Here is a 15775-nt window from a genome sequence, read left to right on the forward strand (position 1 = left end):
TATTTTTGGGTGTAGACAGGGGGTGGGAAGGGTCAAACAACTAAAAAAAGAAGGCTGGACAGCCTAAGGATGTTAATATAATCTCAAATGAATGTGCTTTAGGAGCCAAAGTTGGGTTCCACAACATCACTGACAATCTTGTAATGCCTGAGATGACTAATATTATATAGAATTATAATCAACGTGATAATCTGTTGTTTTCCCGTGTGTTTTAGGGAGTGGTGCCACAGCAGTGGTTCAAGCAGCCTACTGTTTACCACGCAAGGAGAAGGTGGCCATCAAACGTATCAACCTCGAGAAGTGCCAGACCAGTATGGACGAACTGCTGGTAAGACACGCACACAGCATTGCCAAGTAAATGCATATTAGATTGAAAGTCCAGCTGATATTGAATTGCATTCTTTTTTGTCTGCTACAGCCAATCAAATCTTACATATAGCAGTTAACGTTCTATCATAGACAGAGCAGACGTCACTGAGCCAGACAGCAGCTACACAACGCACAGGAGCCACAGATCCTTTCCTGCAAAAGTCTCCTTCTTATCAAACTCAGAAACAGGAACACACGTCTTGTCCTGCACCGTAGCTTGTTGAACGAGCAACCAAGCAAACATTCAGTGGGGGAAAGTGCACAGCTTGCGTCAGTTTGCAAGCTTGATAGCTAATTAACGTAGCTGCTCAGCCACAGCACATTAAACAGCGTGTAAACATACCTGCAAATGTCACGTCGGTCGAGTTAGATGCTGGTGCGGTCCTCCTTCTTCAATACCAGTATCAACACGCTGTCTGCCGATGACATTCAGGCTACTGCGCAAGTTTATTTACTTTGTCTCTCGTTCTCTACGGCGTAACACCACCACTCAGCAGCCTGTCAGATGCTGTCAATCAAACACAGAAACTGACACGCCCCTCCAGCCGACTGAGATGAAAAATGACCATTCCTAATATTCCCCGAAAGTCATCCTTGTTTCTTTGATTTAACAATTAAAAACCAATGAACAATACATTTAAAAAACACATTGACATTTTTTTTGACTACGAAAAGGGACGACTAAATGTGATTTCAGTTGGCCTTGGAACACTTTTGTTACCTTGTTACTTTTCTTTGTGTGTGATCAAAGGGATCGACTCCCTCACAGCATGAGATTTCATTTAGGGCTTTGTCTCTGTGGTCTGTAGATGGAGTTAGTTTTACCTCTGCTTTTCATTACTCGTTTTCTCCGAGCCCTCCTCCAATCATCCCTGTCACTTCAAACACTATTCTAGTTCTCCGGATTCTCTGAAGGAGGACTCCACTTATTGCCAGGAAACAATTAGACCCCTGTGGGACATCTTCCCGAAGGCTGTATGGTGTCTTTATACCCTCAATGCAATCTTGTACCCCAGCTCGCCACATCATTTATTGTATGATGACGTGGTTTACAATTTAGCTCAACGGTGAAAGGATTATATGAAGCTCTTCCCTGCACATAGAGATGATCAGGTGTGGTTTGTGGCTTGTGTTTTCTTTTCTTTTTTTATAGCTATAAATCAGGGAAAAATGTCAAACTACTTGGCTTGGGCACGGTCTAGGACAAAATCGCATGGTAGCTGTCAGTAACCCTTTTTTTTTTTTCCAGAGCATACACCAGGTGTCAGTTTTTGCTCTGATAGTGGGAATTGAGCTGTTGCTGACTTTGACCAGAAATGTGATTGATGGCTTTTTCCAGTCCTCGCTCCCTGTTCTCATCCACAAGTCTGTGAAAGTAACCAGTGGGAAATAAATATTGTGTAAGCCTATACGTGTGCATTGAAGATCATTTCTAGAGATTACTAGCAGATTTCACACTACTCACTGGCAATACTAAACCGAGGCAGAACCCTTCCCCACGATTTCTGGAGGATGAATCAGGGGAATGCTGCTCGCGGATTCTTGGAGCAGGCGGTCACATGGAATACAGCGAGGTCGGATTTCCTGCCTGTGGTTTTCCCCCCAATTCCACAGCCTGCTGGGTTAAATGGCAAGGAAGCATTAAATTGACCCCAGATTGCTTCTCTAAAGAAGCAGCTTTAAAAGACGATGCCACAAGAAGCAGGTCTTTAATCTTACCTGTGAAATTATTTAATGTCAGAAAAGCAATGATCTGTCATGTCTCCTGTGTCTCCATATGCAGTGGTATGTTGTAGTTATTCCTGGCACAGCAGTTTGATGGATAAGCGCTTTTGAGTGACTGAAGCTAGATCAGATAAGGAGGTATGTTTACTATTCGATGCAGTTTGAATATTCTGTTGCATAATTACACAACTATTTGTTTAAATTATTTCTTGAAACTTGATGAGTCATCGTATGTGGCAATAACTGGTTTACAACAAAATACCAATCGATTTTTGGCTTTAGAATATCTTTAAACACCTTCACAGTGGCCTGAGAAAGATATTGAGTGTTTAGGTGATAGGAACTCTGAATGGCGCTAAAGGAAGTGATTCAGAGTAGAGTGCGGATCGGGCCACATTTTTCTGTCCGAACCCGGCCCGCGTCCAACAGAGCAGTAACCGAACCCGACCCGAGCCCAACGGGCATTAAGATATTTATGTCCGAGCCCAACCCAAGCCTGACACAGTTAAAATCTCTTATTTTTTTTCTCAAACTAATGACACATGTACGTTTGTTTGTGTGGAAAGCCCGCTTTTATTAAGCAACTGTAGGAAGGCATTCGGAAATGTCAACAGATGAGCGCATCCGCGCACACGGGGCAACAAGCGCACGTTAATACAGGTGCGCATTACCTAATACATAATAAGCTGTTTTAAATTTAAAATGGTCAATGCCTTATTGCGCTGATATGACCAAGCCCAACCCAAACATCATTTCTAAATATCTGTCCGACTCTGAACCCGGCCCGTCGGGTGCTGTCGGTCAGGTATCCATCCTCTAATTCAGAGGCATATTTGTGTTCTCAGCATTAAGATCACATTTTCGCAAGTTTCCTGATCAATTGCACATTGGCAGTGTCTCCGTCCCTCAGTAGTTTCGCGCATGTGGGTTTATGTGTGCGTGCTGCAGTGAGATTGGGTCATCGTGAGTGTGTGATAGGCTCTGAGTAACTAATAGTGACGTAACATTGCTTCTATAGTGGCTTCTCTGTGTGTCTGCCATCAGTGTGGTTCTGTGGCACCAGTTTGTGACCCAGCACTGTATTCAGTTTGTGACAATAGGTCATTTATTTTTTTGCTCAGTTTCCTACACAGAGATACTGCAAAGATCTGGCCTAATATAGAAACATACATGCTGTGGACTGGTCTATTACCTGGAGAATCTGTATTGAATATGCAAGCTAAACTTACTCAAGGGGTTTTTAATAGGGCTGAACAATTTGGAAATAATATCTAATTGCAGTATATTACACTAACTTTATATTACATTAACTAATCACACAAATTAACAAATTCTAACATTATTAATAATTAGTTATTATTATTATTATTGTTATTATAAATAATTTCATTATTAACAGTAAAATAACTTAACTAAAGTTTAATTAACTCAATTTACCATTTAATAATTAGGGTTATTATAAAGTGTTATCAAACATCAATTACATTTGAGTTGACATGTAGAGATATCAGTCAAAGGTCACTGACTCTATAAACCAATGTGATTTCCATTGGGGGGAGAGAGAGCGTTTTATGAGATGGGAGAAAGAAGGGGATGGATGTCTGGTCTAATGTTATTGAATGGAATTTTAGGCCTGTCGTGTGCCTGCTGGCCCTCCACAAAAAAAGTTAACCACACTTTTCCTTCTCATGCCAAAGGCTTTTACTTAAGATTGAAATAAAATATGTCAATCTTTTGGCATACTATTGTTAAACAGGTGTGTGCATAATGACATCAACATTAACATTATAAGGTAGACAATATCATTTCATTTTGATATAAAAGCTGTTTCTTGTTGGGTTCTCATTCATATTTCTTGTTAAATTGAATTTTAATTATATAATGGCATTCAAATATTGTATGTTAAATAACGAAGCAAGACTAGTAGAATAGCATGTAGTTTATCATCCTGATTTTTTTTTTTTCTTCTTCTTCTAAAGCCTAATTGTTAAAAAAAAATCCCTTCTGGTAGATTGTACAGTATACAGCTAACTCATGCACATATACTATGCTAATGAGTTTAACACAGATGGTCAGTCATTATTAAATGGTGTCCTACGCAGGTTACCATAAGTGTTTCTTCTGCTGCTGTCATCAGTCACTTAAAAATAAATCCAAAATGTAATCATTGGATAGTGAAACTTGAAACTTGAAATTTGTGTTGCAGGTGGCTTTGTGTGTGGTTGCAGACGGGTGTGTCACTTGTGGTTTACTGGTTGTATGGTTCCAATAAAACAGCTCTGAATGCCTTGTGTATTAGGATGAGGTCATCGCAACAACCACAATTAAACACAAAGGCCAACAGTAAGACTGTTTGGAAGAACTATTTCCCAGTTTCTGTTCATATTTGGATCTTTGGTTGAAATGGTATATGATGATGACAATTTTATATTTCATGGTTTAAAGTGCCCATATTATGAAAAAATCACTTTTTCTGGGATTTGGGGTGTTCTTTTGTGTCTCAGGTGCTTCCACACACATACAAACTTTTGAAAAAAATCCATCCATGCTGTTTTGAGTGAGATACGTTTTCTGAATGTGTCCTGCCTTCAGTCTCCTAGTGAGCTGTTCAAAATCGGCTCGGACTGTGACGTCACAGTCCGAAATGAGCTGGCTAACCACAACCGTTAGCTCGTAAAGCGTTAGCGTGTAGATGCTTAACGCTAGCCGCCTGCACGTCGTTCTCAATAGCAAAGCACTGCTACAACACACACAAGTTCACCATAATCTACAAAAGAACTACTTACATGTGCACCCTCATTTAGAAGTCTCCCAGCTAATCCTGCCTTGTAACTGACCAAAGTTGAAGAAACAGGCTTTCTTTTACGGTCTCTAGAGTTAGCTAGCTGACATGCTCTACATCTGAGCTACTGAGCATGTGCGAGTGCCATCAAAGATAGTAGTGAAGAAGAAGATGAAAAGAGGTCTCACTCTGTAGTTAAAACAGAAACCAGGTGAAAAGAGGATCTGCACTTGTCATATTTGACATTAACAGACATAGTTACATGTAGAAATGTGCCACTGAGGCCTGTACTTATGCAGTTTGAGTTACAATTGCCAGTAAAATGAAATGAAAAATATTTAATTGAAGAGACAATAGGCTGTAAGAAATAAAAAAAGACTGGTATGTGTCCTGGACTGGTTGGATGAGCTTGGATGGATCTCTTGGTGAAGATCACCATACAATACAACTGATGTCAAGACCCATGTGTTCCACATGCCATGCAGTGGCCAACAAAAAAATGACTAGATGGCTAGATTCCATGCAGGGGAAGTTACATGAAGTACGTGAATGATGTACCTTCAATGATTATGACATCAAGATTGTACAGCAGATGTCATCATGCAGAAATACTTTAAATTGTTTCTTAGTTGTGATGTCCTGCAAACATATTTTCCCAAAGCAACATTTCATCAAATGTCAATGGCTACATTGAAGGTTATACAGAAGGAAGTGACACCAATGGCTTTTAGCGATGAGAACAGTTCCACTGTACAGTGACCTAATCCACACAAAGAGTCTCTCTGATTCACACATTGTCTGCTGAAAAAAGATGGGAAAACCTGCCAACTGCCAGAGCACGATATCCTCCCTGTTATCCCATTGTTTTTCTTTTCTGGGGTTGCCCTGGCCCACAGAGCTGTGATGGCCTTCCTCTTCCACTGCTGAGAACAGAGGGGGGTTCGGCTCCACTGAAGCCAGTTAGCAGCCAACAGGCTATATCATTATTGTTCTCTCTCAGCCTGTAGTGTCCAGAGAAAGAATGATATGGGAGAGGACCCACAGAGCTCGCCGTCTGGCCCGACAGACTGGAAGTTATTGGACTGCTTGATAATCAAAACCAACTTCAGTTTAGAAGCAAAATGGTGTGTCGTCTCACCTGTTCGTCAAAAGGTTGTTGCTGGTCAATCTGAATGGAACCTTGTGCTCTGAAACCTTTTGACACTGCACCTTTTCTCCTACACTATTGTCCTGTACAGATCTGTGTGCATTTAAACACGCCTGTACCTGTCATGGTCCAATGACGGTTTGTCTGTATCCACCCTTTTTATGACTCGGCTCATGTTCTTAACCTTCTTTTGTCAAGTGTTTTCTGATGGCATCATGATGTCACCTGCCTGTTCTAGCCTCTTTTGGCGAAGGCACTCACTAAAGGCTACAGGCTCAATAGTGATGACTCTGCAACAGAGGCATACTGCTGCTAATGCACATTGTGTAAGCTAAGGATTTATGCTGATGGAACATCAGGCTTAAATTTTGACCCACAAGCATATATTGATTAATGCCTTTAACAAATGTTTTCAGCTTATTAAGGTTCCTCAGTTGACCGGCTTGTGGCGCACCTGTCATTGTATAACGCTCAATATCTATTTTAAATAAGACTCTGAAATTTGGGGAAATATATGGTCGTTCGTGGTGACACCCATAATTAGATGAGAAGGTCGATATTGATTTAACATCAGTGCATCCAATAGAGAGATACTGCAGATCTGGCACATGTTTAGCATTGCTTAGCGCACTGGGAAAAGGGGTAAGATACATAATAGGATGCAATGTGTAAACAACACACCCTGGACCTCTCTGTACTCGACACATATAGGTGATTTTGACATTGATCACTCCTTAGATGTGTGTTTGATATCAAATAATTGTATTTTCTCAAATATTTTACCTATTTTTTTTAATGTAAATTAAATGTTCACATGAAAGATTGTTATTGTAAAATACATTCTGCACGATGGCAGTTTATATGTCACCCAAGGGTGGCACTGAGCAGGGATGTCATTCATGATTGAACTAGGGCTGCAACTTGTTTCATTTCATTGTCTATTAATCTGCTGATTGAGTTCACAATAGATCAGTTTATTGTTTGGTGTATAAAATATTAGAAAATGTTCAAAAAGGTTCATCAGAATTTCCCCAAAGCCCAATTTTACTAATCTATTAAAGGTCCCATGACATGCTGCTTTTTGGATGCTTTTATATAGGCCTTAGTGGTCCCCTAATACTGTATCTGAAGTCTCTTCCCTGAAATTCAGCCTTGGTGCAGAATTACAGCCACTATAGCCAGTCCCACAATGAGCTTTCCTTAGTATGTGCCATTTCTGTGTCTGTAGCTATTGAGGAGGAGAGAGGGGGGGCAAGGTGGAGGGTGGGGGTGTAGCCTTCTCCAACTGCCACTTTGCTAGTTTGCAAGCCATGATGTCTCTCTCTCATGGGCAGGCCAAATTCTCTGGACGGGCAAAGCAGAGAAAGGGGAGGTAACCTTGCTCCTTATGACCTCATAAGGAGGAGATTCCAGATCGGCCCATCTGAGCTTTCATTTTCTCAAAGGCAGAGCAGGATACCCAGGGCTCAGTTTACAACTATCGCCACTTCTAGCCACTGGGGACCATAGGCAGGCTGGGGGAACACATATTAATGGTAAAAAACCTCATAAAGTGAAATTGTCATGCCATGGGACTTTTAATCAACTTCTCCTTTCAGCTCTAGATTAGACTGTATTTGAGTTTTCAAAGGAATTGTGATTTTACAGATGAATACCTTTTCAGTTAGGTCTCTCTTTAGCAGTTGTATACGTAATAATTTCAACAAAAACCGAGATGCTGAGCATTAGTATGGAGCTCCAGTCACCGGTCCAGTCATTTGTCAAGTAAGTGCAGACACGGAAGCAAAACCTCTGTGAATCAGTGGTCCAAACTCTGAAGTCAGCCAGATTTTCTTTGTTTTAGGAAGCTTGTCTATCAAATAACTTGAGGACTGTTGCTGAAGTGATGGATTAGACTTCTGTGCCAGCATTACCTCAGCTCTCCTGCTTTCCCCCCCCCCCCCCCCCCACACACACACACCCCACAAACACCCCCCCCCCCCCCCCCCCCCACACACACACACACAAAAAAAAAAAAAAAAAAAAAAACACACACACAAACACAAAACAGAAAAGCTTTTACAGCTTATAGGGCTGAGTATGGGCGGTTTTCTGCTCCCCGTAGATATACGTATATTGACCTAGCCTATTTATCTTTTGTCTACTGACGTCATTTTAGATCTTGAGTATCACACTAAATTTCAAGAATAGCTGCAGCATTAAAGGCATAGGCATTTATTCTGGTTTATTTCCTCCAGACTTCTCTCACAACCTTTTGTGGAGGCCAGATGAGAATAGTTAGGTACAAGGCATTATCTGTCATGGATGAAAACATAAGGAAAGGTACATTTTTTGTTTCATTGGTCAGCTCACAACCACCCCAACTGCTCTAAATTGGTTGTTTGCTTGCTGCTTCAGGAGTGGGACTAAAAATGACATTAATAAAGATACAGTGGCTCTGATATAAAACTTAAATCCATTTCCACAACATAATGATGGGACAAAGTGTCAGATTACACCAGCTCTCTCAGATCAATGGCAAATAAACAGTCTGTGATTTGATCATCTTAATGCTTTGTACATTTCTGATTAATTGCACGCTGTCTCTCTGTTTTTTTTCTTTCTCTCTTACAGAAAGAGATTCAGGCCATGAGCCAGTGTCACCACCCCAACATTGTGTCTTACTACACCTCGTTTGTTGTAAAGGATGAGCTGTGGCTGGTCATGAAGCTGCTCAGTGGTGGTAAGTGCATGTGTCTTCCAAGGCTTTGTTCTTCCATCCTCTGTCTTTTAATACACTGCTTTTGACTTCTGCCTTTCCATCTGAATGTCTAGATCCTGGACAGGCAAAAATATCAATCTCATTTTTTTTGTATACTAGCAAAACGCTGTTTGATTAGCTTTGTGAACACATCAAATACGATTTGGTTTGGCATATACTTCTGGCCTTAGTCATATCAACGGGGTCCAGAATGTTTGGCAGGGCCCCTCATGATGAGAGAAGAGCAGTAGGAAGAGCTGGGCTACTTGCTGCCGGCGATGTTAACTGTGATTGTAGGGAATGTGACAGCACTGATCCTCATTGTGTCCCATGTGAGCCGCAGCTCTTTCCGGGCTTTAACTCAGAAACAGTGCAGGAGCTAATGACAGGGCAGAGGTAATAACAGCCCGCAGGCTGGCATCATGGCACCCATGTGGCAGCGCTGCAATTAACTAGTGAGAGGAGCATGAAGAGGAGGCCACCATGGAGAGAAAGACCTCAAGATGCAGCAATTGCATCTGCTTCTGATTGTTTTGTTCGTTTTTATTCTCACCAGCAAATGTATTTAAATATTTGTGGTTCTGGATCAGCCTTTGAGGGAGAAGAGCTTTTGCAGCAGACCTGTGAGGGCTCACAAACCGAATGTAGATAAAGGCGTCCTGTACCAAACATTTGAAAAGCAACGAGCACGGTCTTCAGCGATGAAGATACCCTGATAAGAGCAATGGTCTTCTGTTTACAAAAAGTCAAAGAAGTTGCCAGTTGTTTCTCTCTTCATCCTGCTTTCAGTCTCACACACTTGATTATACAAGCACAAGCATACATCATACATATAATACATCCACACACTAAACATTTCCACTCTCTTTCCACCCTCACTTGTTCCTCTCAGGCCCCCTATGTAAACAGCGTCCCACTGTAACCAATAGTGCCCAGGTGGCATGCCTGGCTCCCTCAGACACACTCGAGTCATGAGCCGCTTGGCATCAGCCTTGCAGCTGGGCCCAGCGGGGGCACAGTGCCCGCCAAGCGACGCTTGAGCAGACGGCCAGCATCCCAGCAGGAGCTGACACCACTTAAAATGGCCTCTTGCGTTCCTCTTATCCTAGTTAAACAGAGGCCCTTGATGTTGAGTTTTATTGTGCGGAGTAATTAAATGATGGCCATGGCAACGTCTGCCATGGAGACAGACCTCAAATGAGGTCGGGTTTATAGACCATCACTACCGGCCCCGAAGAAGGCCAACCGCTGTCTGCTTCTCTGGCTTGATGGAGCGTAAGAAACCTTCACCCTCCGACTCCTGTCTTGTCTTGTGTCTCCTGCTGTTGAAAGACTGTAACAGTTTGACGGTTGATCTGACAAAGCACTGACATGTATACTCCTAAAGTGCAGGTCTCATTCCTAATAGAGAAGAATGTTGTTAGACCACCACATACTGTAGTACTAGATCACGCTGGTTTGGCAACATAGAAAGTATGTCACTCATGTTACATTGGCAGATACCAGTGCAGCATAATAGTTCAGTAGTTTATCTTGTTATCTTGAAAAATTGTGGAGTAGTTTATCTTGTTAAATAAATAAATAATAATTTTTTCGTAAAAAAAATAAATAAAAATAAATAAATATATATATATATATATATATATATATATATATATATATATATATATATATATATATATATATATATATATATATATATATATGAGAAAGATAAACCCAAAAATAGTATTACAAATTGGTGTGAGGCAGTGACAACAGGCCGACTTCACAGGACATGCCTCCCACTGATCTCAGTTAGCTGTAAGACCTTAACTCCATATGTAATGATTTGGATATAAAGTATAAAGAACAACTTTATTGTCAGACCAACATGTTTCAGCTTGTGGCCTTTTTAGTTGTTCTGTATACGACAAGTGTTCCTGGAGTTTGCTAGCTAGCTAGCTAGTAAGCAAGCAGAAGAGTAAAAAAAGATACAAAGATAAGAAGTACTTAAAAAATAGATAAATTGTTGAAACATTTGCCTTCTGACACTCAAGTGGTAGGAGTTTGAATAACAACTAGACTGAACCTGACTAGTCTCGGACAAATTGTTAATAGGAAGTAATTGGCAGTGCTTCTTAGGTATGTTCATCCTGTGTCTTATTTTTGACTTGGTGTCATATGTTGTTCATCCAAATGAGTAGAGCTCTAAAATGCCTAGGACCCTATCTTGCACCCGGCACAGAGCAAAGCCCGACGGAAGTGTCTTTGCTAGTTTAAGACCGACGCAGTTGTCAATTTCCATCTTTGCTCCCATGGGCGTGCTGGTCTCACAGGGAGGTGTGTTCAGGTGAAATCTTGGCGTATTGCTATCTTGAGGCAGCGGGAAGTGATTGCGCCATTGACCAACAAAAACCTGGTCTGAAGTCAATAGCGCAGCATTTCATTGTTATTAGTAAAATGCGCCTAGGCTTATGCACAGCGCGCACACACTATGCTTGTTACACACACAGGGAAGCGCAGCAGCACACAAACATGCAAAAGATTACAAATAAAAATATTACCGTGCAAATCATTTTCAATTTCAATTTTATATATAGTATCAAATCATAACAACAGTTATGTTGAGACACTTTACAGATAGAGTAGGTCTAGACCACACTCTATAATTTACAAAGCCCCAACAATTCTAATAATTCCCCCAAGAGCAAGCAGTGCGACAGTGGTGAGGAAAAACTCCCTATTAGGAAGAAACCTCAGACAGACCCAGGCTCTTGGTAGGCGGTGTCTGACAGTGCCGGTTGGGGATGTGATGAACAGTGGTAATAATAGTCACATTAATAATGGAATAGTGACTTCAAAAGGTAGTCGTAGTAGTTCATATCATATCAGGGTGCTGCAGGGCGTTACAGGATGTAGCGTGGCACAGCAGAGCATGGATCGACGTAGCAGGAAGCAGCAGGGTTCAGCAGGACGCAGCATGACATTGCAGGGCCCCGCAGAGCTTAGCAGGGAGTGCAGCAGGACCACGGCGACAGCTGCAACCAAGATCTTGGTGCCAATGTAGTCCAAGGAAATATGCTGGGTGGAAAAAACATAAGGACTCCAGGGAGTAAACTCCCCAGTGCTAGGTTAGTAACAAGCATTTCTGGGAAGGGATGCACACAAATGGAAAGGGAGAGGAGAGAGCAGCTCAGTGTGTCAAAGGAAGGAAGTCCCCCCCGGCAGTCTAGAACTATAACAGCGTAACTAAGAGAGACATGCAGTTTAAGGAGAGGAGCCTTGTCGGGCTAGAACTCTCCACAGCCATCATGATAGCAACGCGCCAAGGTACGAACGCGCCTGGCTTTTAAACGGAATGGGAGATGACACGGATAGGTTTATTGCATGTTACGCCCCAAAACACACCTATGAACCATGCGCACCTGTGCCATGCGCTTCATGCCGTGCGCTTACATCGTTAAAATAGGGCCCAATGTCTTCAATCAAGACGGCCCTCCTTTCTGGCAAATCAGTTCAAGGCCAAACCTGTTAAGCTGAGTTTTGTGGTAGGCAGTCAAGAATAATCGACAGCAAAGGGAAAAATTACCCCCTAAATTCAAGGCATTTGCCCTATGAAACACGATCAGAATTGTGTGATTGTGTATGTAAATGCCTCCAATTTCAAACATTGGAAAAAAATTGCCCAAAATTGCTTGTGGTAGGTGCGCAGTAGGCACAGGGCTTTTCAGGAAATCCTTGTTCTGAATGTGACATATGAACAACTGTTTCATTAGAGCGCCGCATGGCCTGTCACTGACTGAATAAACTTCAGAGACATCCAGTGAAACCCACTGGGCCAGAATATGAGTCAGGCCAAAGTAAGCAGTGGAATGTGTTCCCAGGAGATTAATGTGCAACCTTCACCGACCAACTTCCCTGCTGCCGAGCTCAATCGAATGCCACTCAAGAGTGGAGTCCAGCTAAAAAGGCAGATTGTTATTGACTGTTTCAGTTTAGCATATGAAAATACTTTGTCCAGTTTGGAGCCAGTGGATTTGTCACATCATGATTAATTATTCAATTATATATCAATTATTGCCAGAATGCTAACAAACATAGTGTTAAAATAATGAAACTCTAACATGCAACATTACCTCTGTGGGCATATCGTTCTTTCCTTCTAAAAAATTGTGTACCGGTACCTTAGTAAAAGTTTTAATGGCATCTTTCAGTCTGTCAATCCTCTCTGCTACACCTTGTTTCTGCACCACCTATGCCCCTCCCGTGCCCCACCCTCCCTCTCCCCATCCAACTTTGCTTGGCATTCCCCATCGGCCTTTCACACAGTTGGCACCAGCTCTCATCTTCGTCCACTTCCCCTTCCTCCCTCCTACCCCCTTTTACTCTCTCATCCTCTCACTCAGTGTCAGCCCTCCTGCTCTGACCAGGAAAATGAAAAGACTGTAAAGGCGATGTTGCTGGATGAAGTAAAGTTAAATTCATGGCTTTTACACTTCGACAATTTTTGTTTGAAATATTGAGAGAGAGAGAGAGAGAGAGAGAGATTTGACTAATCCAGCATGCAACTGAATTGAAGATTTGGCATTTTCCTTAGCTTTTGCATGCTCTACAGTGCACTAAACTGTCAAGACTTAATTTATCCTCTGTGATTTGTATAAACTGTTTCTGTAGGGGCTTGGACCGCTGGCACCGCTCAAACCAGGCCAGCAGGTGACATTTGTCTTGGAAGCCGCAGTCCTCCCCAAGCAAAGTGAATCTTTGTATTGTTAAATTGTCAGTCAGTGTACGGCATGTTCAAACAACCTAATGAGGCATGAAGAGTTCAATCAGATTAATTTAAAAGAGGCTGACAATGCTGGCATTGTGTGTGTGTGTGTGTGTGTGTGTGTGTGTGTGTGTGTGTGTGTGTGTGTGTGTGTGTGTGTGTGTGTGTGTGTGTGTGTGTGTGTGTGTGTGTGTGTGTGTGTGTGTGTGTGTGTGTGTGTGTGTGTGTGGTAATAATGTTCTCCCCTCAGTGGCACATTAGGCATAAAGAAAAAATTGCTTGGTTGTCAGTTGAAATCATGGGTCGATAGGGAATGTATTTTATTTTTACATTTTTTTCTCAGTGGCAGCAAGGGATAGGTAGGGATTTTTTTTTTTTCTTTACAGTAGGATTTTTTTAATTTGTATAATTTCTTCTAGAGGTGATCTCCCGATTCGATTACGATTATCAGGTCTTCGATTCGATATCTCGATTCATCATGATGCATCACAATACATTTTTCTATTAAAGCCATATAGGATATTTGACTTGACAAACTTGCATTGTCAAGTGCAATGCCCAAGCTGCAATAAGTAACTTCAGACTGGAATGATGAAGTGTTTGGGTATTTGCTGTATTGGAATAACTGACCCCAGACAACTCTTTAAAAAAACGGTACTGTTTACTGAACAATAACTTAAATGTATAAATAACATTTAGCCATTAGATTGAATAACAAAAAAATAAATAAGAAGGTCGATACCACCTTTATCTACAGACATCCGTACCAAACTTCTTATCTAACTCTCCGCAAGAATAAGTGTATTTCCCTAACTGTCAAACTATTCCTTTAATGGTGTATAGATAAAGCAGGGCTGTAACTTTTATCCAGTTGAGTGAGCAAGGATAAGTTCCCGCACATTAGCTCTTTATGGCATTTCCTCATGTAATCGCACCAAAATTTGTTGGCTCATTAGAACTACATCTCCCCCTCACTTAGATGTGACTCTGTTCACTAGCACCTTCTCCATTGTCACCTGTCACTTCCTCTCCTCCCTCCTGCCATTTCAGACAAGGAGATGAACATCAGACTGAGCACAGAAGCACTGCGAGAGGAGGGAACCCTGTGTGGAGAACAAGCTGCCTTTTCTCAATGAGCTTCAAAGAGCTGTCACATCAGAGACATGAGGCTGCACTCTCCCTTCATTCCAGTTCATTTACTTATGCACTATCTCAGACACACATCTAGGCTGCTTTTTCCACCTTTCCTCATCAGTCCTCTCTTTGAATGGGTTTGTTTCTTTTCCTCACTGCTGCTGAATCACATTTTCTGCAGTGCAATGTTGCTGCACAAAAAACCCGTTGAACCCACCGTCCCTCACTCTCTTCTCACTCTGTCTCTGTGTCTCGCTGTGTCTAAGACACTCTGCAATAACACTGTCTAGCCTCAGGTGGCCCGTCATCGTCTGCTCCTCTGGGTAATTCTGAGCTCTGCTGAGTTCTGCTGGCAAAGACATCTTAAAGTGATCGAGCAAATAGATGTCTTTGAACCCTTAGCCTGGCACCATTGGTAAAACACAATCAATCTAGTCCTGGAATTGTATCTAGGAAAGTCTTTCAGGCCATTTCCAGCTTATGTTTAAGTGCTGCTCTGTGTTTGTGTCTGAGGGTGTGTGACAGAGGGACAGACAGTGTGGCAGTGTGTTTGTGTATCACTGCAGCACAATACAGCTTGTCAGGCAAGTGGCATTCTTTTAGCTTCTCTGCTTTGTCCCCATTCACCAGCGTGTCGCCCAATTTTCTGCCATACCGAATGCAAATACTGAACCTCTTTTCAGAAAGATGTTCTTTATCCTGTGGAAAGTGGCACAGAAAAGATCATCCACTGACAGCAGTCTGACTTTTCATCCAGAGAGCTCCTTTTATTCAGCAGGAGCCAGGCTGAGGGAGACATGGTGACCTGCCAGGTCAGAGAGCAGAGCTCCACTCATTCTCCATTCAGCCTGGGCAACTGAAGACAAAGCAACAGTTGAACTTGTAACCTCAAATGTTAACATGCACACCTATCTTCCGTGCAGATGTCCTGTCCAATTCCAAAGGCATTAAAGGCACATGTCATGCGCCATGAAACAGAATTCCCATAAAGTATATTTTTTCTTAAACTGTAGCGCTCAGTCAGACTGTAATGATGTTGTCATCAAGAGTAAAATCATAGAGCTGCTCTGTAGACGGAGAGTAATGGCATGACTCTGACAGCAGCCATGCTGATTTTAACTGGGCACA

General features: G+C 42.0%; 1 protein-coding gene across 1 annotated transcript in view; it reads left to right on the forward strand.

Moving 5' to 3' along the window:
• Window positions 1-15775, forward strand: part of oxsr1b (oxidative stress responsive kinase 1b) — a 48809-nt gene that overhangs the window by 8587 nt on the left and 24447 nt on the right. The window contains exons 2-3 of the mRNA XM_039790207.1: window positions 216-328; window positions 8637-8745. Coding sequence (XP_039646141.1) covers window positions 216-328; window positions 8637-8745 — 222 coding nt within the window. The remainder of the gene's footprint in view (window positions 1-215; window positions 329-8636; window positions 8746-15775) is intronic.

This window comes from Perca fluviatilis, chromosome 22 (genome assembly GCF_010015445.1).
Source record: "Perca fluviatilis chromosome 22, GENO_Pfluv_1.0, whole genome shotgun sequence".
In the NCBI taxonomy this organism is placed as follows: domain Eukaryota; kingdom Metazoa; phylum Chordata; class Actinopteri; order Perciformes; family Percidae; genus Perca; species Perca fluviatilis.